The 25199-nt window shown below is 57.5% G+C and overlaps 1 protein-coding gene across 1 annotated transcript; it reads left to right on the top strand.

The window, feature by feature from the left end:
• Positions 1 to 507: 507 nt before the first annotated feature.
• LOC133340700 (potassium voltage-gated channel subfamily V member 1-like) lies at positions 508 to 18421 on the top strand. Its single transcript, XM_061549089.1, has 8 exons — positions 508 to 531; positions 1167 to 1218; positions 3371 to 3508; positions 4598 to 4660; positions 7568 to 7671; positions 10051 to 10140; positions 10313 to 11258; positions 17907 to 18421. The coding sequence occupies exons 1-8, from the start codon at positions 508 to 510 to the stop codon at positions 18419 to 18421; spliced, it is 1932 nt and encodes a 643-aa protein (XP_061405073.1).
• The last annotated feature ends 6778 nt before the right edge of the window (positions 18422 to 25199 follow it).

The following is a 25199-nucleotide window of genomic DNA, read 5'->3' as shown; positions in this document are numbered from 1 at the left end:
ATATAAAACAATACAATTCTCACTGAGAATGTTTTTATTATTTTTTATTTTATTTATTGTTTCCCTTCTACGTGACTTTACCGAAAGAACCAAGAATATGAAATATATCATCATGTATATGAAATATGTCATCACATCGCTCACTAGTTTCCTCTCTGCACTCACAACTCATTTATTGTTCTCTAGCTCACCCCACGACCCCCCCCCCCTTAATCTGCCGCCAAAGCCACCACCATCACCACCGCTGTCCCCTCTTCATGAGTGGCTCTCACTCATTCCCCATTCATTCAATCCGTTCTCCTTCATCGTGTACCGTTATCCATTTCGCTTTCGCCGAATTCACGCATCACAGACGCGCCCCCATCGCTTCCTCTCGTCCGTTTCATTCACCTCATCACCACCATTACATTCAAACGTTGTTGCACCCTTGGCAATTCTTGTGTCAAGCGCCCTGGATAAGGCGCCGTGTCGATTATTTTCAGATCAGAGAGGAAATGTAAAGACACGATGAGAGCGCAAAGTACACGGCAGGTAAGCGAGTCGCCAACAACAACAACAAATATATATAAAGTATAGATTGCAAAAGTGGACATCGATTCCTGCCAATATTCACAATCACGAAACGCGAGCTTGGGCCAAGGCAGCCACCCAGCCCGTCTCGGGTCGCGCAGTCGGCAGCTGCCAGCGATGAGCGGCATGGGCTCGCCATGCAGGTCAGCGCTGATTGATCTCAATCTCCCCGCTAATGTGCCGCTAATTGCCCGCTGTGTCATCTCAGCCAGCTCCACGTCCCGAACGCAGCCACGGAGTAGCGAGCGGAGGGTCATCAGCCCGGGGAATCGGTTCTCACCGGATCGCTGCTGACAGACTGGCCACGCGAGTCGTATTAACGGGCACCACAGGCAGAGCGGGCATTGCTCGTCTAACTCAGTGCTTCTTCACCTTCACTGCAGCCTTGCATCCCTTTGACTCTCAATCGTTAACAAAAACTAGAACCTTAATAAATACGTAGGTGTGATGAAACAAAGCAGTTGCACTTACGTTGCCACGTGCTTAATTTGTGTTTTCGATGGTTTGCCGCGTAAACAAAATCTGGCCACGTCTCGCACCTCCCCAGAAAGGGCATCTCACAGCATCCCCAGGGGGTGCTGTGAGATGCACCCCAGGTTGAGAAGAAGAACCACTTCTCGAACACTCCGCCTAACACGAGCACTACTCGTAACCACACACACTAACCCCACCCCTAACACTACCACTAACCCTACCCCTAACACTACCACTAACCCTACCATACCACTAACCCTACCCCTAACACTACCACTAACCCTACCACTAACACTACCACTAACCCCACCCCTAACACTACCACTAACCCTACCACTAACACTACCACTTACCCCACCCCTAACACTACCACTAACCCTACCCCTAACACTACCACTTACCCCACCCCTAACACTACCACTAACCCCACCCCTAACACTACCACAAACGCTACCACTAACACTACCATTTACCCCACCGCTAACACTACCACTAACCCTACTCCTAACACTACCACTAACCCCACCCCTAACACTACCACTAACCCCACCCCTAACACTACCACTAACCCCACCACTAACACTACCACTAACCCTACCCCTAACACTACCACTAACCCCACCCCTAACACTACCACTAACCCCACCCCTAACACTACCACTAACCCCACCCCTAACACTACCACTAACCCCACCACTAACACTACCACTAACCCTACCCCTAACACTACCACTTACCCCACCCCTAACACTACCACTAACCCCACCCCTAACACTACCACAAACGCTACCACTAACACTACCATTTACCCCACCGCTAACACTACCACTAACCCTACCCCTAACACTACCACTAACCCCACCCCTAACACTACCACTAACTTCACCCCTAACACTACCACTAACCCTACCCCTAACACTACCACTAACCCCACCCCTAACACTACCACTAACTTCACCCCTAACACTACCACTAACCCCACCACTAACACTACCACTAACCCTACCCCTAACACTACCACTAACCCTACCCCTAACACTACCACTAACCCTACCCCTAACACTACCAATAACCCTACCCCTAACACTACCACTAACCCTACCCCTAACACTACCACTTACCCCACCCCTAACACTACCAATAACCCTACCACTAACACTACCACTAACCCCACCACTAACACTACCACTAACCCTACCCCTAACACTACCACTTACCCCACCCCTAACACTACCACTAACCCCACCCCTAACACGACCACTAACCCTACCACTAACACTACCACTAACCCTACCCCTAACACTACCACTAACCCCACCACTAACACTACCACTAACCCCACCACTAACACTACCACTAACCCCACCCCTAACACGACCACTAACCCTACCCCTAACACTACCACTTACCCTGCCACTAACACTACCACTAACCCCACCACTAACACTACCACTAACCCCACCCCTAACACGACCACTAACCCTACCCCTAACACTACCACTTACCCCACCCCTAACACTACCACTAACCCCACCCCTAACACTACCACAAACGCTACCACTAACACTACCATTTACCCCACCCCTAACACGACCACGAAACCTAACACAGTGGTCCACGACCTTTACTGCAGCCCTGCGCCCCTTTGGTTCTCAAACGCAAGTAGAAATGTACAATGTCAATAACTACATCGGGTTTGCTGAAACAAAGTAAGTTGCACCACAATGTTCCCATCTTTAATTTGTCTTTTCTCGCGCACCCCAGCAGGGCATCTCACACAGCCCCCCCCCCCCCCCAGGGGGTGCTCCGTGGTGCACCCAGGATGCCAAGAAGAAGAGCCACTGCTCGAACTGGATGTTGTGTGCGGGGCGCAGACACATTTGTTTGCCCGTGCCGCTTCGCTGGCTGCGCCACCTTTTGTCCAACGTTTCGCTCGGCTCCCCCTTTGAGACGCAACGTGACTTCACCGAAAAAAACAAAGAGTACGAATCCTTGCAGTCACGAAAGCTTCAAATCTAGAATGAACGACAATAATAATGACAACAACAATAATTTTTCGATTTAAAGCTTTCGTGACTGCAGGGATTAATCTTCTTGGTTTTTTCGGTAGTCACGTAGAAGGGAAATAATACAAATATTTTTTTAAATTATAAAATAATAAAAATATCATTCCTTTTATTTTATTATTTCCCTTCTACGTGACTTTGCCGAAAGAACCAAGAAGAAAAACAACAATAATATTCATAGCTGACGGGCCTTTGTCAATCGACCGCTGGATGATAATTCGCCGTCAAGCCGTCGCCCCCGCACGGCTCTGACGCGACAGCTCCGTCTCGCGCCGCCGTCGACTGCGACTGCGACGCCGCGGGCTTGAACCTCGCGCGGGGACAGGCGCCGGGTGGCGCGTTCCATCGCAACGGCTTGGGGAGGCCTCCGTCCAGCGGTGGATTGAACACGGCCGATGGTGAAACCCGATGGACCAGTCCTGGGCCTCCCCTAGGTCGACTCAGCCTCGAATAATTACTCGGTGCGGTGTGTAAAAACATCGCCACTGGGGACACAAATGCGGTCGGGCGTGGTGCTGGCGACCCCACCCCCTCTGTTGAGGCTATGGGGGGGGGGGGGTCTTTGTCTTTGTGTGAACTAGCTCGCAATGGTCGCCACCTCCTCCCACTCCTCGCCACACGCGGGCAGCGCTGCCCTTCAGGCGTGGCCCGGCGGGGTAGGGAACTGGGCAGAGTCAGTGCAGATGGAGATGGTGGGGCGAGTGAGTGAGAGAGGGGAGGGGTGAGTGGGAGAGGGGATGGTGGTGGTCGGGTGAGTGAGTGGTAGAGTAGATGATTGTGGGGTGAGTGGGTGAGTGGGAGTGGGAGAAGGATGGTGGTGGTGGTGGGGTGAGTGGAAGAGGGGATGATGGTGAGGTGAGTGGGAGAGGGGATGGTGGTGATGATGGTGGGGTGAGTGGGAGAGTGGATGATGGTGGTAGTGGTAAGTGAGTGAGAGAGGAGAGGGGATGGGGGTGATCGGGAGAGTGAGAGTGTTGGTGGAGATGGTGAGAATGAGCACGGTGGGGGTGATAGTGGGAGAGAGAGGGTGGTGGTGGTGGGCAGACTGAGAGAAGGTGGTGGTGGGGAGAGAGAGGGGGGGTACTAAGAGAGGGAGGGGGGGTGCTGGTAGCGGAGAGCGAACGAGAGAGAGAGAGGGAGGTGGTGGGGAGAGAGGGAGTGAGAGAGAGGAGGTGGTGGGGAGAGAGGGAGTGAGAGAGGTGGTGGGGAGAGAGGGAGTGAGAGAGAGAGGGAGGTGGTGGGGAGAGAGGGAGTGAGAGAGGTGGTGGGGAGAGAGGGAGTGAGAGAGAGAGGGAGTGAGGGAGGCTGAGAGGCGAGTGCGCGACGGGGCGAGCAGGAACGCGCGGGTGGCGGCACTCGAAGGGGACTCGAGGTGAGAGACGAGGGGGGGGGGGGCTACACGGGGAGCCGTGGGGTGCGGGCGCGAGCTGAGCCCCCCACTGCCGGCGCGAGGAGCAGAAGACCCCCCTCCACCCCCCGGGTCCCAGGCTGCCCAGGCGACCGTGGCAGTCACCGAGCTCCGGGTGCCGACCACGGAGCCGCGAGCACAGGTGAGGGTGGTGACACAGGTGAGGGTGGTGACACAGGTGAGGGTGGTGACACAGGTGAGGGTGGTGACACAGGTGAGGGTGGTGACACAGGTGAGGGTGGTGACACAGGTGAGGGTGGTGACACAGGTGAAGGTGGTGACACACGGCGTCGTTCTACATGTTCATTCATGATAATCATCATTCCCCGGTAGTTATCGTCGTCACCGCCACCATCACAGGTCAGTTCCACGTCGTCGTCGTGCGCGCAACTTGCATCGCTCCGAGACGAGGCACCGCAGACGAGCGGGCAGGGCGACCGAACGGGAGGTTTGTTCAGACGCGCCGACGGTGACGGCCTTGCCCTGCGAACACCGCGTGACACGCGCGGCGTCAGTGGCTCTTAGGCTCGCGCTGGACGCGTCACACGGAGAGGATGAACAACAACAACAACAAACAACAACAACAGACAACAACCAACAACAACAGAGGCGAGAGACGGAGCGATGTTGTTGTGGGTTCACTCTCCAACGCACAATCGGTGTGTGCTGTTCTCGTAACGAATTGGCCACGGTTTGTTCACGTGACAAACCCTACTAAGTGGATGTGTCGGGTGGTGGCGGGTTTAACGACACATTTATATTTACGCGATTTAACCCCCCACCCCCCAAACAAAGACCTCTAATATGGATCTCAACACAACTGTTTTGCTTCCAGAAAAGGGTAAAAGGGGTAGTTTACCGAACTATTATTTGGTGGCGAAAGCCCCCTGCGATTACATGTTGGAAAACGCACACAAACACACACATACACAAACACACACACAGACACACACACACACACAAACACACACACACAAACACACACAAACACACACACACACAAACACACAAACACACACAAACACACACACAAACACACACACAAACACACACAAACACACAAACACACACAAACACACACACAAACACAACCACACACAAACACACACACACAAACACACACAAACACACACACACAAATACACAAACACACACACACAAACACACAAACACACACAAACACACACAAACACACACACAAACAAACACACACAAACACACACAAACAAACACACACACAAACACACACAAACACACAAACACACACAAACACACACACATAAACACACACACACAAACACACACACACAAACACACACACACAAACACAAACACACACACAAACACACACACACAAACACACAGACAAACACAAACACACACACAAACACACAACACAAACAAACACACACACAAACACACACAAACACACACAAACACACACAAACAAACACGCACACACACAAACACACACACACAAACACACACAAACAAACACAAACACACACACACAAACACACACACAAACACACACAGACACACACACACAGACACAAACACACACACACAGACACACACACAAACACACACAAACACACACAAACACACACACACACAAACACACACACAAACACACACACAAACACACACACACACAAGCACACACACACAAACACACAAACACACAAACACACACAAACAAACACACACAAACACACACAAACACACACACACAAACACACACACAAACACACACACAAACACACACAAACACACACAACACACACACACACAACACACACAAACACACACACACAACACACACACAAACACACACACACACAACACAACACACAAACACACACAAACACACACAAACAAACACACACAGAAACCACACACACACAAACCCACACACAACACAAACACACACACACAAACACACACACACACACAAACACACACACACAAACACACACACAACCACAGACACAAACACACACACAACACACACACACAAACACACACACACAACCACACACACAAACACACACCAAACAAACACACACAAACACACACACAAACACACAAACACACAACAAACAAACACAGACACAAATACACACACAAACACACACACACACAAACACACACAAACAAACACACACAACACACACACACACAAACACAAACACACACACACAAACACACACAAACACACACACACAAACACACACACAAACACACACACACAAACACACACAAACACAACACACAAACACACAACACACAAACACACACAAACACACACAAACACACAAACAAACACACACAAACACACACACACACAAACACACACACACAAACACACAGTGTATGTAGATAATGGGCGACGAGCTGGGCAATTGGTTGATAGTAGAGAGATCTGATGCCCGTAACGCCCCCCCTCCCATCCTTCAATGCCTCTTCGCCGCAAGAACGCGCGCAGACGGCGTCCAATTTTTTACTCATTTCTCATTAATAATCACAAACAAACAAACAAGGTACACACGCTCCATGTGTTGTTATTTTATTTCCATTATTAACCCACGAGCGTCACCCGGGCCGTGCCTATGCCCGGGTCGGCGCCCCGGGAAATATGTACCGGGGCCCGGCACACCACGTCAAGTAAACCGCTCGCTGTGTCATCGTCATCGTCATCACGACCCACGGGCGGACAGCCCCGTGGTAGTCGTCGTGGGTGTCCAGTGCTCACGTGGTCACGTGCTGTTCCCGCTGTCCTCCATGCGCCAGTCTCGTCAAAACATTCGCTGCTGTTGGTTCGAGTCTTCCCGCCTTGACGGTTCCTTCCATTCTTCCGAACAACAAACAAACAACAAACAAACAACAACAACGACAACAACAACGACACGCATTTAATTGTCCTGTTGTTTACCCTGCTGCACATAAAGCTCCAGTTACCTCCTCGTCACTGCCTGCATCATCAGGTTGTCCAACTTCTGCGCGCAACCTTTTTGTCAGGTCTGCATTGGTCACTGTTTGGACGCAGCTATCGCCGTGGAGGAATGGGCACGTCCCCGAGAGAAGATGAAGAGAACAACGCAGCCTGTGGAGAAGATCCCCCTTAGCTCCCCTCTCATGCTCGACGTCAACGTGTGACGTGGCCCTGCCCCGTGCCACTCTACTGCTGGATGAGCGAGCCGAGCACCGCCTAATATCGAGCGGCGCGCTACGAACCCCAGCGCCCCTTGACTTGGGTTACCGGGTCACGGCTCTGTAACATCAGCGACGAATTCTGTCGGAAGTGTTCTCACTCCATTTCCTCCCCCCCTCTCCTCCCTCCCTGCCTCTCCTCCCTCCCTCCCTATCCTCCCTATCCTCCCTCCCTCTCCCTCCCTCCCCTCCCTCCCTCTTCTCCCTCCCTCTCCCCCTCCCTCCCTCTCATCCCTCTCCCCCTCCCTCCCCTCCCTCCCTCTCCCCGAGCGCCAACCCGCGATATCCAGCACGCTCTCCCTTGAGCGAGGGGGCGAGAGGCCTGGGTGTAGCAGTGGATTGGCGTGCGCTGTGCGTGCTCAGGGCGAGGTGTGGTGGTGAAATCACGGATGGAATTGCGACGCGTGCCCGCCGGTCTCATTCCGCGGCCTCATTCCGCGGTCTCCGAGTCTAAATCTAAAACTATTTTGTATTATTATTATTATTTTACCAGCTAGAGCAGCCCACCGAGCTATGTAATAGCTCTTTTTCAGGAGCGAGCTGGCCGCAAGTGATAGCCCAACGAAGTGGCGAATCACGTGGAGCAGCCGAACCCTCTAGAGTCTAGATGTGTGCTTCGACTTGTGGAGGGGAAAAAGCGGAGGGCTTGCCACGCGACCACGGGGAGAGAGAGAGAGACACCACAAACTCCAAATACTCTCTGGTTCTTTCGGTAAAGTCCCGTAGATAGATAGAAAATCACCTGAAGACGGACGCTTGCTTGTGTTGCGACCGAGACGTCGTGATTTATTTTGTAATTTTTTTATACCTTCGCGACTTTACCGAGAGTATGAATGCCTGCAGTCACGAAAGCTTCAAATCAAGACTAAACTCCAAATACAGCAGCAGCAGGCATTGTCAGGGTCGGGATCGAGCCCACGACCTCCTGCGCACCAGGCGAGGTAGTCAACATCTCGCAACAGTAGCGTCGTCACGTGAGTGTCCTGTCCCCCCCCCCCTCCTCGGTGTGTCGGGGCTGCTGCTCAACAAACAACAACAATAACAACAACAACAACTTCACGTGTTTCACCGTCAATTGTTGCGCGGTCGTTGCTATCGGCACGGTGGCTATGAGATATGCATTGCTTCGCCTGGTATGTAGGAGGTTGTGGGTTCGATACCGACCCTGACGCCTGCTGCTTCGTATTTGGGGTTTGCGTTGTGTCTCTCTCTCATCACGGTGGCTAGGAGATGTTGACTACCTCGCATGGTATACAGGAGGTCGTGGGTTCCTTACCGACCCTGACGACTGCTGTATATTTGGAGTCTGCGGTGTCTCTCTCTCATCATCACGGTGGCTATGAGATGTTGACTACCTCGCCTGGTGTACAGGAGGTCGTGGGTTCCTTACCGACCCTGACGACTGCTGGTTATTTGGAGTCTGCGGTGTCTCTCATCATCACGGTGGCTATGAGATGTTGACTACCTCGCCTGGTGTACAGGAGGTCGTCGGTTCGATACCGACCCTGACGAGTGCTGTATATTTGGAGTTTGCGTCTCTCTCTCATCACGGTGGCTATGAGATGTCGACTACCTCGCCTGGTGTACAGGAGGTCGTGGGTTCGATACCGACCCGGACGACTGCTGCTGTATATTTGGAGTCTGCGGTGTCTCTCTCTCTCCCCGTGGTCGCGTGGATTTTTCTCCGGGCCCTCCGGTTTTTCCCCTCCACATATAGAATCGACATCACCACGCGTTCAGAGTGTTTGGCCGTCCTGTAAATCTCCACACGACGATAAGCCGCTTCGTTGAGCCGTCATTTGTGAGTCGGATCGCTTCTAAAAATAGCTTCTAGAAAGCTCAGTCGGGCCTTACCTGGTAAAACTAAAATAGAGTCGGAGTAGTTGTAGGAGCATCGCGGTACGAGAAGAAGGACCCATTGGGAATTCTCGCAGAGCAATTATTTTTTATATAAAAAAAATGTCCTGCTTCAGTAGCTCTCCCGCTATTTTTTCACCTGATGACGATTGCTTGTGTTGCGATCGAAACGTCGTGATATTTTATTATTTTTGTTATTTTTATTTTTCTATCCACGTGGCTTTACCGACAAACCCAAAGAATATATCACAGAGCAGTGCAGCCCCTCGGTGTGAGCACACGACCCAGGGAAGAGGGGGGGGGGGGGTCACTCTCGAGATCCCATCAAGTGACCCTCTCTGCTCCGCACAGCGGAGAGAAGCGCTCGCTTCTTCTACAACTCCCAGACGCTGAGATGTATTCGGATGAAGGTTCGGAACCACGTTAAACGGGGGTCGCGGTTTGTTGTTTCGTCGCGTGCAGCAAATCTCCGACCGGGTCCGAGGCCACCAGCAGACGCAAGTCTCGTCTCACCCCTCGGGAGAGGCGGCGTCTCTTAGCCGCGGCGGTGATGCGAGCACCACCACCGTCACCACCACCGCCACCACCACCATCACCACCATCACCACCATCACCACCACCACCCTCACCACCATCACCACCACCACCACCATCACCACCATCACCACCATCACCATCACCACTACCACCATCACCACCACCACCACCGCCACCACCATCCCAGGGCAGCGACGAGCTGGTGTCCATCAACGTGGGCGGCGCGCGCCACTCGCTGCCGTGCGCGGTGCTCGACTCCTACCCGCGCTCGCGACTCGGTCGCCTCGCCAAGCTGTGGCGGTGGCGGCGGCGCCGTGGAGGAGGAGGAGGAGGCGGGGGGCAGCGAGACGCGGGGCCCGGGGGCGGCGGCCACCCGCACCCCCTGCAGCTTTGCGACGACGTGGGAGCGTCGAGCGAGTTCTTCTTCGACCGCAGCGCGGAGGCGTTCGAGTGCGTGCTGCACTTCTACCGCACGGGCCGCCTGCACCTGCGCGAGTCTCTGTGCGCCGTCTCGTTCGGCCAGGAGCTCGAGTACTGGGGACTCGAGGACGCGCTGCTGGCCTCCTGCTGCCAGGACCGCTACGCGCGCCGCAACGCCGCCGCCGCCGATGACCGCGGCGGCGAGGACGGCGCGCGACGAGACGCGGACCGGGACTCGGACTCGGACGGCGAGGGCGGCGGCTCCGAGCGGGGCCGGTGCCGCCGTCTGCGCCGCGCCATCTGGGCCACGCTGGAGCGGCCCGACTCGTCGCGCGCGTCGCGGGCCGTGGCGGCCGTGTCGGTCGCCTTCGTGGTGCTGTCCATCGCCAACATGGCCCTGGTGAGCGCGCCCGAGTTCGCGCCGGCGGCCGGCGACGACGAGGCGACGGCGCTGGGGGTCCTGGAGGGCGTGTGCATGGCGTGGTTCACGGGCGAGCTGGCGCTGCGCTTCGCGTGCGCGCGGCGCAAGCGGCGCTTCGCTGCGCGCTTCGTCAACATCGTGGACCTGGTGGCCATCGCGCCCTTCTACGTCACCCTGGCGGTGGAGCGGCTGGCGGGGGCCTCCACGGAGCTCGAGAACGTGGGCCGCGTCGTGCAGGTGCTCAAGCTGTCGAGGTCGCTGCGCATGCTCAAGCTGGGCCGTCACTCCACAGGCGAGTGAGGGGATCACGTGGTGGGGGGCAGGTCTCACGTGGGGGGGGGGGCAGGTCTCACGTGGGGGGGGGGGGGCAGGTCTCACGTGGGGGGGGGGGCAGGTCTCACGTGGGGGGGGGGGGCAGGTCTCACGTGGGGGGGGGGGGGGCAGGTCTCACGTGGGGGGGGGGCAGGTCTCACGTGGGGGGAGGGGGCAGGTCTCACGTGGGGGGAGGGGGCAGGTCTCACGTGGGGGGGGGGGCAGGTCTCACGTGGGGGGGGGGGCAGGTCTCACGCAGACGGCAACCGCCACGATCGCTCAAATGAGCAAGGCGAGGTGGGTTCCGCAGAGTCGAGGAAAAGAGCTCCCTTACACCTAACGGGGCTCCCAGAGGCTCGTGGCCACAGCCAACACCGATGCTACTCGTGCACTGCTGTTGGGGCCTCACGAGAGAACGGCGACACCGGCTGCGACTCGTGTCACCGCCGGCGTCACGACCGCAAATCATCCCAACAGCTCCCTGGAGCCGGCGGCGTCAGCGACCGCACGGCGACTCGCACTGCAGCTCCGTTGAGCCGGCGGTCTCGATGAGGCTGAGCCGCAGCTCAGAGATGTTGGGCACGCGACGGCGCACCGCACCACACCGCACCACATCACACCGCACCACACCGCACCGCACCGCACCGCACCACACCGCACCACATCACACCGCACCACACCGCACCGCACCGCACCGCACCACACCGCACCACATCACACCGCACCACACCGCACCACACCGCACCACATCACACCGCACCACATCACACCGCACCGCACCGCACCACACCGCACCGCACCGCACCACACCGCACCGCACCGCACCGCACCGCACCGCACCACACCGCACCGCACCGCACCGCACCACATCACACCGCACCACATCACACCGCACCGCACCGCACCACACCACATCACACCGCACCGCACCGCACCGCACCACATCACACCGCACCACATCACACCGCACCACACCGCACCGCACCGCACCGCACCGCACCACACCACACCGCACCGCACCACACCGCATCACACCGCACCGCACCGCACCACATCACACCGCACCGCACCGCACCGCACCGCACCACATCACACTGCACCACATCACACCGCACCGCACCGCACCGCACCACACCACACCGCACCACATCACACCGCACCACATCACACCGCACCACACCGCATCGCACCACATCACACCGCACCACACCACACCGCACCGCACCACATCACACCGCACCACACCGCACCACACCACACCGCACCGCACCGCACCGCACCTCACCGCACCGCACCGCACCGCACCGCACCACACCGCACCACACCACACCGCACCGCACCACACCGCACCGCACCACACCACACCACACCGCACCACACCACACCGCACCACACCACACCGCACCACACCACACCGTGCCGCACCGCGTCGCACCACACCGCGTCGCACTGTGTCGCACCGCACCACACCGCACCGCGTCGCACCGCACCGTGCCGCACCGCGTCGCACCGCACCACACCGCATCGCGTCGCACCGCACCGTGCCGCACCGCGTCGCACCGCACCACACCGCACTGTATCGTACCGCACCGCGTCGAGTGTCCAGGGAGCCGGGCGCTGCTCGTCCGCCGTTCACAGCCCAGTGGGGACATTGCCACGTTCCTTTGGCGCGGAGCGACGGCCCTGGCGGGGTTTGCTGGCGGTGCCGCGTGCTGCTCGGCACGAGCCGAGTCTGAACTCGTGACTCCTGGTCACTGATTTTAGTTTTTATTTGACGACAGAAGGCCCCGCTGAGCCATCGCAAATGATAGCTCAACCAAGTGGGTGTATTATCAACATCATCATCGTGTGGAAATGTATGGCAGCATCCAATTACTCTAAACGCGTGACGCTGATTCTAAATGTATAAGAAAGGTAAGCGAATGGCTAACATTTCATAAAAATGCTAAAACTAAACTGTTTTTATTTGACCAGACAAGGCCCACTGAGGTTTGTAGCTTTGTTTTTTCCAAACGCGACCTGGCTATCACAAATCATAGCTCAAACAAGGTCGCTTAGCGTCACGTGGAAATGCACAGCAGTCAAACGCTCTAAACGCGTGGACGTTGATTCTAAATGTGGAGGGAAAAACCAGAAGACACGGAGAAAAATCCACGCGACCACGTGAAGAGAGAGAGAGTTAGAGACACCGCAAACTCCAAATACACAGCAGCAGGCAGTGTTGTGTTCTGGATCGAACTCACGACCTCCTGTATACCAGGCGAGGTAGCTAACATCTCCGAGCTGCAAACCGTGCGGGCGCCACGGCGCTTAGGAAACGCGGTGTTTGTGATGTAGCGGTGTTTGGTGGCGGCGGTGACGTCTCGTGTGTCGTTGCGATCGATGGCTGTGAATCCATTCAGCGACGTCCGACCTTTCGCCCCGCGTGCCGACAACTCCTTTGCGCAACGGAAGCCCCCACACCTCGTGGAGCGAAACGTCGGACATCGTGCCGAACGACAGGCGCGACAAGCCCCGACTGCACACGCGGTAGTCGTGACCCATCGAGCGAACGCCGTGGATCTCCCGCGGTGTTGGCGGATTTCTTTGTGTGTTTGTTGCGACATCAGCCGCACCGTGGGGGGTTCGAGACGCAGCCGACAGGCGAGGTGGAGAGAACTCGTCGCCTCGTCACGGCCACTCCACGCTGCGACACGAGGCACAACATGATCGCAGCGCGTCGATGTGTTGCCCGAGGTCCCGGAGGTGATCTTTGCCCTGCACGGCTCTCGCGTCCCGCTTTGGAGTCTGCGAGCCGAGCGAGCGAGTGGACGTGGTGCTGGACAGCCACCCCCCCCCCCCTCGTGTGCCACAGTGCCGGCCTTCATAGCTTGCTGCTGCTGCTGCTACTCGCGACTACTGACAGCGCTTGTCCCCAGCAGTCTGTGAAAGCCATACACGGGGGTGGGGTCTTTGTCTAAATGTGATGTTTAAGCAAGAATAACGAACACAGGAACTCAACACATTCGTGAATAACTGCGCTATGAAGAAGGAACATTGCCCGAAACGTCGCATATTCGATATGTTTAGTTTTAGGGCCGCAGTGTTTTTGCTGATTGTGTTGAGTTAGTTGTGTGTGTGTACGTAGTGTGTGTGTGTGTACGTAGGGAGTGTGTGTATGTCGGGAGTGTGTGTGTACTTAGAGAGTGTGTGTGTACGTAGTGTGTGTGTGTACGTAGTGTGTGTGTGTACGTCGGGAGTGTGTGTGTACATAGTGATTGTGTGTGTACGTAGGGAGTGTGTGTGTGTACATAGTGATTGTGTGTGTAAGTAGGGAGTGTGTGTGTAAGTAGGGAGTGTGTGTGTACATAGTGAGTGTGTATGTAAGTAGGGAGTGTGTGTGTGTACATAGTGATTGTGTGTGTACGTTGTGTGTGTGTACGTTGTGTGTGTGTGGTATTGGGGAGGGGAGGAGGGGAGGGGCGGGGGAGGTGGGGGGCTCCTCGGCTCCCCGAGGGATCTTCGTGAGCGAGGCTGCCAGGCGGACGCAATGACCTTGGCAATTATTTATTTATTTATGTTCTTTAAAAGCCAAACCGAGTGCGCCGGTGGGGCTGACGAGATGCGCAGTTCGCACCCACCCGGAGGTTGCTATTTCCGTTACTGAGAGCTCCTGCAACGGGGGAGGGAGGGGGGAGAGGGCGGAGAGGGGGGAGAGGGGAGGGAGGAGAGGGGAGGGAGGAGAGGGGAGGGAGGAGAGGGGGGAGGGGAGGGAGGAGAGGGGAGGGAGGAGAGGGGAGGGAGGAGAGGGGGGAGGGGAGGGAGGAGAAGGGAGGGAGGAGAGGGAGGGGAGGAGAGGGGGAGAGGGGAGGGAGGAGAGGAAAGGAGGGGGAGGAGAGGGGGGGATGAGGGGGAGGAGAGGGGGGAGGAGGGAGGAGAGGGGGGAGAGCGGAGACAGGGGAGGGGGGGAGAGAGGGGAGGGAGGAGAGGGAGGGGAGGGAGGGAGGATAGGGGGGGGAGGAGAGGGGGAGAGGCGAGGGAGGAGAGGAAAGGAGGGGGAGGAGAGGGGGGGATGAGGGGGAGGAGAGGGGGGAGGAGGGAGGAGAGGGGGGAGAGCGGAGACAGGGGAGGGGGGGAGAGAGGGGAGGGAGGAGAGGGAGGGGAGGAGAGGAGGGGGAGGAGTGGGGGGAGGAGAGGGGGGAGAGGGGAGGGAGGAGAGGGGGGAGAGGGGAGGGAGGAGAGGGGGGAGGGAGGAGAGGGGGGGAGGAGAGGGGGGGAGTAGAGGGGGGGGGGCGAACATTGAGGGCGAACATTGGGGGCAGGGCAGAGAGGGAGTGCGCTAGGGGCCCTCCGAGTCGCGGACGCGCGTGTAGCGCGATTCGTCGATCTCCGTTTCCACGACCAGAAACCCTCCCAGGTAGCAGCAGCCCTCGCGTAGCGCAGTGCCCCACGGCGTGTGTGTGTGTGTGTGCTGTGTGTGTGTAGTGTGGTGTGTGCTGCAGTGTGTGTGTGTGCTGCAGTGTGTGTGTGTAGTGTGGTGTGTGCTGCAGTGTGTGTGTGTGCTGCAGTGTGTGTAGTGTGGTGTGTGTGTAGTGTGGGGTGTGTGCTGCAGTGTGTGTATGTGTAGTGTGGTGTGTGTGTAGTGTGGGGTGTGTGCTGCAGTGTGTGTGTGTGTGTGCTGCAGTGTGTATGTGTACTGTGTGTGTGCTGCAGTGTGTGTGTGTAGTGTGGTGTGTGTGTGCCGTGTGTGTGTAGTGTGGTGTGTGTGTGCTGTGTGTGTGTGCTGCAGTGTGTGTGTGTACTGTGTGTGTGCTGCAGTGTGTGTAGTGTGGTGTGTGTACTACAGTGTGTGTGTGTACTACAGTGTGTGTGTGCTGCAGTGTGTGTGTGTGCTGCGGCGTGTGTGTGTACTGCGGTGTGTGTACTGCGGTGTGTGTGTACTGTGTTGTCTGTGTTGTGTGTGTGTGTACTGTGTTGTGTGTACTGTGTTGTGTGTGTACTGTGCGTGTGTAGTGTGCGGTTTGTGTGTGTGTACTGCAGTGTGTGTGTGTACTGCAGTGTGTGTACTGTGTGTGTCTGTGTACTGCGGCATGTGTGTACTGTGTTGTGTGTGTGTACTGCGGCATGTGTGTGTACTGTGTTGTGTGTACTGTGTGTGGGTGTGTACTGTGTGTGGGTGTGTACTACGGCATGTGTGTGTACTGTGTTGTGTGTGTAGTGTGGTGTGTACTGTGTGTGTGTAGTGTGGTGTGTGTACTGTGTGTACTGCGGTGTGTGGGTGTGTACTGTGTGTGTACTGCGGTGTGTGTGTACTGTGTGTGTGTGTACTGTGTGTGTGTGTACTGTGTGTGTGTGTACTGCAGTGTGTGTGTGTAGCGTGGTGTGTGTGTGTGCTGCAGTGTATGTGTGTACTGTGTGTGGGTGTGTACTGTGTGTGTGTACTGTGAGTGAGTGTACTGTGTGTGTGTACTGTGTGTGTGTACTGTGTGTGTGTAGTGTGGTGTGTGTACTGTGTGTACTGCGGTGTGTGGGTGTGTACTGTGTGTGTACTGCGGTGTGTGTGTGTACTGTGTGTGTACTGTGTGTGTGTGTACTGTGTGTGTGTACTGTGTGTGTGTACTGCAGTGTGTGTGTGTAGTGTGGTGTGTGTGTGTGCTGCAGTGTATGTGTGTACTATGTGTGTGTACTGTGTGTGAGTGTACTGTGTGTGTGTGTACTGTGTGGGTGTGTACTGTGTGTGTAGTGTGGTGTGTACTGTGTGTGTGTACTGTGTGTGAGTGTGTACTGCGGCGTGTGTACTCTGTGGGTGTGTACTGTGTGTGTGTACTGTGTGTGGGTGTGTACTGTGTGTGTGTACTGTGTGGGTGTGTACTGTGTGTGTGTACTGTGTGTGGTGTGTACTGTGTGTGTGTACTGTGTGTGGGTGTGTACTGTATGTGTGTACTGTGTGTGAGGGTGTACTGCGGCGTGTGTTGTGTTCCGTGCTCCAATTATATCGACGTGGGGGCCGGGGTCGCGGTTTGTGCGCTGCTGTGACTTGAGTCAGATTCCCTGCCCCGGCCACCATCAGCGGCTTAACAGAGATGCACTGTGCACACGCGTGGTTGGGTTGAGCAAACCCTCGGTTCCGACTCAAACAGCACTCGACCCCATCTTGATTGAGACAATGGTAACCGGTTCAGGTGGCCCCAACCAGGTTACCGGTTCAGGCGGCGTTCTCCTGTGGCTGGTGATGCCGTCGACCGAGCCGGCGGCTAGATCGCCGCTCGTTGCAGAGGTTTCGCGGTTCGAACCGAGCGGCCGCCCCGGTTAATACTGCGGGTGCGTTGGCCCTAAACACGCGCGCCGCGACAGCGGACGTCATCGGAACAACAAAGGAGGAGTAGGCCACGCGTGCCGATGTCACGGTTCATGTTTGATGAAGGGCTTAATTGGACAGCCACACCAACATTGCCCTTCCCCGCCTGGCACACCAATGCCCACTTGCAGCCTGCTGCTACGTCCACCTTGCTGCCGCGCGCGGACAGCTGCGAGACGACGACGACGACGATGGTGGTGGTGGTTGTGGTGAAAATAAACCTTCATCAAGTCTCCGCCGCTCACCTCTGCCTCGTCTCTCTCTCTCGCCCTGCCGCCCGTGGCCGCGCAGGCCTCAAGGCGCTGGGCGTCACCATCAAGCAGTGCCACGAGGAGGTGGGGCTGCTGCTGCTCTTCTTCTCCGTGGGCGTCTCCATCTTCTCGGTGCTCGAGTACGCGCTGGAGAGCTCCTCCCCGGGCACGGGCTTCACGAGCGTGCCGAGCGCGTGGTGGTGGGCCACCACCTCCATGACCACGGTGGGCTACGGGGACGTGCGGCCCGACACGACCGCCGGCAAGCTGGCAGCCTTCGCGTGCATCCTGTCGGGGCTGCTGGTGCTCGCCCTGCCCATCGCCATCATCAACGACAAGTTCGCCGCCTTCTACCGCGCGCTGCGGCTGCGCGACGCGGCCGAGCGCCACGGGCGCGCGCTCCGCGGCCTCGCGCGGGCCCAGGAGGACGGGGACACGGACGGGGACGCGGACGGGGACGCGGGGCCGCGGGCGAACCTGCGCGACGTTTACGCGCGCCACGTCCTCGGGGCCCTGCGCGGGCGAGGTGACCGCCACTCCGTGGAGAGGCTTTGATGGCCGCGGTCCTGGCGGGGGGCGTCTTAGGGGGGGGGGGGGGCAAGCGCCAGTCGTGACAATCCGGCGACGTTGTGTGGTCACAGGGCTGAGTCGGAGGTCAGGAGCGGGAATGTCGGGATCGGCACTGCGCACTTGGCGGTGATATCCACCTTGGAGCGTGACGCCGAGATCTGCGTACGGCATTCATGTTGCCGGCAACATTGTCAGGTTGCCCCGCGTGGAGGATTTGGACTGAAAATTCAACGACGAAAATGGGAATTCGTGGCACCCGGGTAGAGAGGGAGGGAGGGAGAGGGAGAGAGAGGGAGGGAGGGAGGGAGGGAGAGGGGGAGGGAGAGGGGGAGGGAGGAGAGGGGGAGGGGAGGGAGAGGGGGAGAGAGAGGGGGAGAGAGAGGGAGGGAGGGATGGAGGGAGGGAGAGGGGGAGAGAGAGAGGGAGGGAGAGGGAGAGGGGGAGGGAGAGGGGGAGGGAAAGTTCCTGCACGCCACCCCTGCACCGGCCTGGAGCGTCACGGCCTCCTTCCTCCTGAAACAGCTGGGGGCTCTGCAGTGCTCCAAACTACTATTCTATATGGACCTGCAGGGCCTCTCACTGGGACAGCTGCCGCCACCTTTCTACAGGAGCATCCTGCAGACGTGGAGCTCCCTCGCTATCAGGAGGCTGAACCTACTGCGATCGGCCGAAGATCTGGTCTTCGAACCAATCCTCAGGAACCCGCAAACAAAGCTGCCATCCACCACCGCCTCCCACGGCATGGAGAGGCGCCTCACCAATGCGCGGCTCACCAGGATGGGAGATCTGGTGGAACCTGGAACAAGGGGCCGGTGGCTCGGACCAGCAGACATGGCCACAAAGACGGGGCTGCAGTCGCTCCGGGTGGCTGCCCGCATCCTGGCCGAAGCCAAGGGGGCCTTCTCAGCGGCAGCGGGGAGAACGCCCCCCCATCGGCGTTGGGGATGACGAGGCCCCTCTCGGTCCCCCTCCACCGGAGCTCTCCGTCGTGCCACTGCATCGCCAATGCCGACAAGCGAAGGCGGATCACAACCTGTGCTGGAAAACCTACTGGAGGTGCCCTTCGAAAATGTAAAGAGGAAGGTGCTCTACTCCTACATAGTCCGGTTTCACCAACAGGACACCCTGAGGAACCACAAGAACCATGCCTGGAGGAAAGCCCTGCCCTGCATCTCTCCGGAGAGGCCTCGCTGGAGGCAACTCTACTCCAGCCCGCCGTACAACCGCATCGGTGACCTCAGCTGGAGCATCGCCCACGGCACCGGCACCACCAACGCCTCCCTGGCGCGCTTCACCGACACGTCCCCGGAGTGCCGGTTCTGCGGTAAAGTGGAGACGGTGGCGCACCAATACGTGGAGTGCAAGAGCCTGGATTTGTTGTTCAAGGTCCTGAGAAACATCCTCCTAAAGTTCAGCCTCCACTTCTCCCCGACGGTCCTCATCTTTGGATACCAAAAGGGCGACGGACCCCAACATCTCCAGGGGCTGGTCAACGTGCTCGTTGGCTATGCCAAGCTCGCCATATACAGGGCGAGGAAGGTGGCCCTGGAGAAGAAACGTCCGACCAGCAGCCTGGGCATCTTCCGCGCTCTGGTCGGAGCCAGGGTGTGTGGGCTGGAGTTCCGCCATGCGCGGCTGACCCACGCTGTGCCGGCCTTCAAGGAGCAGTGCGCGATGGAGGAGGCCGTGTGCTCGGTGGCAGATGACGGGGAGCTCTGCATGCTGAAATGAGCTACCCGTCGGAGGCCGTCGGACTGCGAGAAGGGCTGCGTGCAGAACGAGAGAGAGCGAGAGAGTGAGCGAGAGAGAGAGAGCGAGAGAGTGAGCGAGAGAGAGAGAGAGCGAGAGAGTGAGCGAGAGAGAGAGCGAGAGAGTGAGCGAGAGAGTGAGCGAGAGGTGGGGGTTTTACATAAAGCCCGGTTTAAAAAAAAATACGAAATGATGAACGAAGCAAAGTGCCGAATACACCGAGCATCTTCTTGTTTCCACTGATCGTAAAAAAAGAGAGGGAGGGAGAGGGAGGGAGAGAGGGCAATGAACAGAGGTGGACTGTGAATATTCCCAAGATGAACATCCGCGAGGTGAAACGGGCGTCGTCGTGAAATTAGATTGGGTTTTTTCCCTTCTTCAAGTGTAATGAGATATTTGAACAATGATAATGACAACGCGTGTTTCTACTGTCCACCACTGCGCCTGCCGCGCTCCGACAGCACGTGGTCTGTTTATCACGAGTCAATCCACACGGGAGACGAATTGCGGCAAAACCGCCTTCGACACGGGGAGAGCAGCAACAACAAACAGCAGAAACAACAACAGCAACAACAACAGCAACAGATAATCGTTAGCGATGTTCGCCTTGAGCGGGAATCGAACTCGGGTCGCCGGGTTCGTGGCGCAGCACAGCGCTAACCGCGACGCTACCGTTCTACACACAAAGACAAAGATCCCCCTATAGCCTCTAACAGACTGTTGGGGCAAGTGCTGTTAGCAAGCACCTATGAGGGCCGGCAAGGCACACGAGGGGGTGGGTGGCCAGCACCACGCCCGGCCGCCTTTGTCTCCCAGACACACACACATGCGCGCACGCACACACAGACAAACTACCGCCATTCGCCACTAAGTGACGATGACGTCACCACGGCGCTTGTGCCAGGCTATGTGCACGTTAAGGCCACGTGAAGTGTCGAACGCCCCTGGCAGGAGGTCACGGGACAGACCCAGGTGCCACGAGTCGACTGACTGAGATGAGTGGCTGATGCACCACCTGTGCCCCCTACTCTGCAGGCTTGCTGTGTTTTAGCCACCCGGTGCTCTGTTCGTTGTTGTGAGCGTCGCTCCTCTGCCCTCCGTTGTTGCTGGAGGGCGACTCCCTCCAACTGCCAAGTAGCAGCGTCCTTCACGAGCCTCCTCCACAGAGGCCGATCTTGACACCGCTGGTACCGGTCATCGGCAAGTCCACTCAGCTCCACGTCCTCCTCTACCACATCACTCCATCTCTTCTCTAGCCCGTACCGCGCCCTTCTAACCCCCTCTATCTGGCTGAACAAAAGCTGTTTATGCATGCGGTGGCTTGGTATGCGGGCTACATGACTCAGCCAATGCAGCATTGCCTGCTGGAGGAACTTTGTCCAGATCTTTCAAGGATTTGTGAGCTCACACGTGAGGCCCGCACCTAGAAAGAGGCCTAAAACTTCTCTGCATCTGTCGCCGTCGCTGCGACCACCTTAGCCGCACTGCTCGGGTACTGGAGGGGAAGATGCGCGACCTGGCAGCAGCTTCTTCTTCTTTCGTGTGCCCTGTGAGAGACAGTTTGTAGAGATGATGTCAGAGATGAATGTTAAGGCCCTTCAGCCAATCCAGGGCGGCAGGAGATGCTGTAGGGACGAGGCCCGGTCAGTTTGCGCGTTCACTGACCACGTGGTCACAGTGCAAGGAGGCACACGTGACTCTTGTGTGTGCACTGACCACGTGGTCACAGCGCAAGGAGGCACACGTGACTCTTGTGTGTGCACTGACCACGTGGTCACAGCGCAAGGAGGCACACGTGACTCTTGTGTGTTCACTGACCACGTGGTCACAGTGCAAGGAGGCACACGTGACTCTTGTGTGTTCACTGACCACGTGGTCACAGTGCAAGGAGGCACACGTGACTCTTGTGTGTTCACTGACCACGTGGTCACAGCGGTGGAACGTTATCCGAATTTGAAAAAGTGACTCGCAAACTACGAAATTGGGTAAAAGCACGTGACTGCAGACTGTCCTCGTCACAGCGTCACAACTTTCTCTACCACCACCACCACTCTCCACCACCACCACTCTCTACCACCACTCTCTACCACCACCACTCACCACCACCACCACTCTCTACCACCACCACCACTCACCACCACCACCACTCACCACCACCAATACGCTCCACCACCACGCTCCGCCACCACCACTCTGCACCCAGCACTCTCACCCAGCACTCTCTACCAAGAGCCAAACTACGGCGTAACATTTCACACTCGCGATGCAGAGAAGACGGCCACAACTCAGAGCGCCGAATTATGGCAACCAATCAAAGATGTCATGATTCATCATCGTCACAAACAGCCGTGATCAGTCCACTGCTGGACCAATGCCTCCCCAACCCGCCACCGTCTCTCGTGACCCTGCCATGGAACGATCCGCCTGGCGGCTGCACTCGAACTAATGATGGACAAATGACTTCGGTGGGGGTGGGGGGGAGGGAGCCGAGCTGGTCACACGCGGCTGCCTTTGTCTCTCCGAGACAACGAACGAACGCGATGCAGCTCACGGCTCCACGGCGACACGCGCGGGATGGGACTGCTCAGGGGAAGGGGTCAACGCAGGGGTCACGCAGCAGCGACAGCTGAGGCTGAGAGGGGGGGGGGCGGGGAGACTGTTGCGTGACGGAGGGGAAGCTCGTCACGGCAGATGCGTGAGCGCATGGCTGGAAAACACAACAAATTGAACGCACGCACACACAAAGACAAAGATCCCCTGTATAGCGTTAACACACTGTTGGGGCAAGTGCTGTTAGCGAGCAGCACCTATGAAGGCCGGCACGGCACACACGAGGGGGTGGGTGGCCAGCAACCACGCCCGACCGCCTTTCTCTCTCCGGTGTTGATGTTCACACACCGCTACACCGGATAATCATTTGAGGCTGAGTCGACCTTGGGGAGGAGGCCCAGCAACGGTTCAGATGATCGTCACCGGTGTTGGCCGTGAGCGGGAATCGAACTCGGGCCGCCGGGTTCGTAGCGCAGCGCTAACCGCACACGAAGCTGCGTGCTGCGTAGCCGCATGTCACAATCGAAATCTGTATTTATCCTCGAGAAATCCGATGAGCTATGAAGCTCTTTTCACAGACGTTACAATAAAAAAAACAATACAAACAACGACGGTTAGTGCAAAGTATAAGAATGGTAAGCAAATCACTAAAAGTAAGGAATTAAAGAAACTACCAATAAAATGTGTTTTTGTATTCTACCAGGTACGGCCCCAATGCGCTGTGTAGCTTTTTTTTTTATATCAGAAGCGATCTTGACCATCACAGATGAAAGCTCAACTAAGCGGCTTGTCGCGTGGAAATTTATAGCGGCAGACTAATCCTCTAAACGCGTGTTTCAAAATGTGCAGGGAAAACCCCGAGAAGAAAATCCACGCGACCAAGGGGAGAGTGAGACGCGCAAACTCCAAATATACAGCAGCAGCAGGCGTCAGGGTCAGGATCGAACTCACAACCTCCTGTACACCAGGCGAGGTAGTCAACATCTCATAGCCACCGTGGCGCTCCTTAAATCAGTGGTTTTTTTACTTTGACTGCAGCTTGCACCCCTCTGGTTCTCAGAAAGGGCATCTTTAACCCCCAGGGGGTGCGTGCACCCCAGGTTCAGAACCACCGCCTTAAATCGACGTCCCAAAGCTCCCAAGACTTGTCCAGACCACCGGCTCGACAGAGCGGAATTCGCGTGGCCGTGTCGGCCGCGTCGACACCGCCGAGACTCCAAGGGGACGTGACAGAATGTAAGTGGGTCAGACAAAGACAACAGAGTGATGGGATGGGATGAGCCCCCGCCCGCATCCCATCTTCTCAGCCTGCGGAGCGTTTGGGCAGTCCACGGTGCGGTCCGCACCCCCATACCCAGCCCCCCCTACCCAGCGCCCCCCACCCAGCCCCCCCACCCAGCCCCCCCTACCCAGCACCCCCTACCCAGCACCCCCTACCCAGCACCCCCTACCCAGCGCCCCCCACCCAGCACCCCCTACCCAGCGCCCCCCACCCAGCACCCCCTACCCAGCGCCCCCCACCCAGCCCCCCCTATCCAGCGCCCCCCACCCAGCACCCCCTACCCAGCGCCCCCCACCCAGCCCCCCCTATCCAGCGCCCCCCACCCAGCACCCCCTACCCAGCGCCCCCCACCCAGCACCCCCTACCCAGCGCCCCCCACCCAGCCCCCCCTATCCAGCGCCCCCCACCCAGCACCCCCTACCCAGCGCCCCCCACTCAGCGCCTCCTGCCCAGCCCCCCCTACCCAGCGCCCCCACCCAGCCCCCCCTACCCAGCACCCCCACCCAGCCCCCCCTACCCAGCGCCCCCACCCAGCCCCCCCTACCCAGCACCCCCCCCCTACCCAGCGTGGCTGCTGTTCCACGTTCCCGGGGCGCAGAGCGAGGCTCACGCTGCTGGGTCGCACGGGGGGGGGGGGGGGGGGAACGGGCGCGGCCGGAACTCAGAAAGACCTTAGCCTCGGTCTGTTCTCGGCTGCGGATGTAATGTACGCACTGTGTGTGTGTGTACTATATTTATATAATGGTTGCTAAGCACAGGCCCAAAGGTCCTAACACTCCAAGTGGGCGGCTACGAACAGCAGTGTCGAAGATGCGCCACAAGAGAGGGCGCGTCTCGAGTGAGTGGATGTGAGAGATTGGGGGCGATGGTGGGAGGAGGGAACTCCAAAGCGGAGCAGTGCGTGGTGAGCTCCAGTGTGGTGAGCGGGTGGGTGAGCGGGTGGGTGAGTGAGTGAATGTGCTGTGTGCTGCAGTGTGGTGAGCGGGTGGGTGAGCGGGTGGGTGAGTGAGTGAATGTGTGGTGAGCTCCAGTGTGGTGAGCGGGTGGGTGAGCGGGTGGGTGAGTGAGTGAATGTGCTGTGTGCTGCAGTGTGGTGAGCGGGTGGGTGAGCGGGTGGGTGAGTGAGTGAGTGAATGTGTGGTGAGCTCCAGTGTGGTGAGCGGGTGGGTGAGCGGGTGGGTG

Source organism: Lethenteron reissneri, chromosome 10, assembly GCF_015708825.2.
Source record: "Lethenteron reissneri isolate LAM-NWPU_2019-01 chromosome 10, ASM1570882v1, whole genome shotgun sequence".
Taxonomy (NCBI): Eukaryota; Metazoa; Chordata; class Hyperoartia; order Petromyzontiformes; family Petromyzontidae; genus Lethenteron; species Lethenteron reissneri.
The sequence above is the reverse complement of the archived record's forward strand: the minus strand, read 5'-3'. Positions and strand labels throughout refer to the sequence as shown.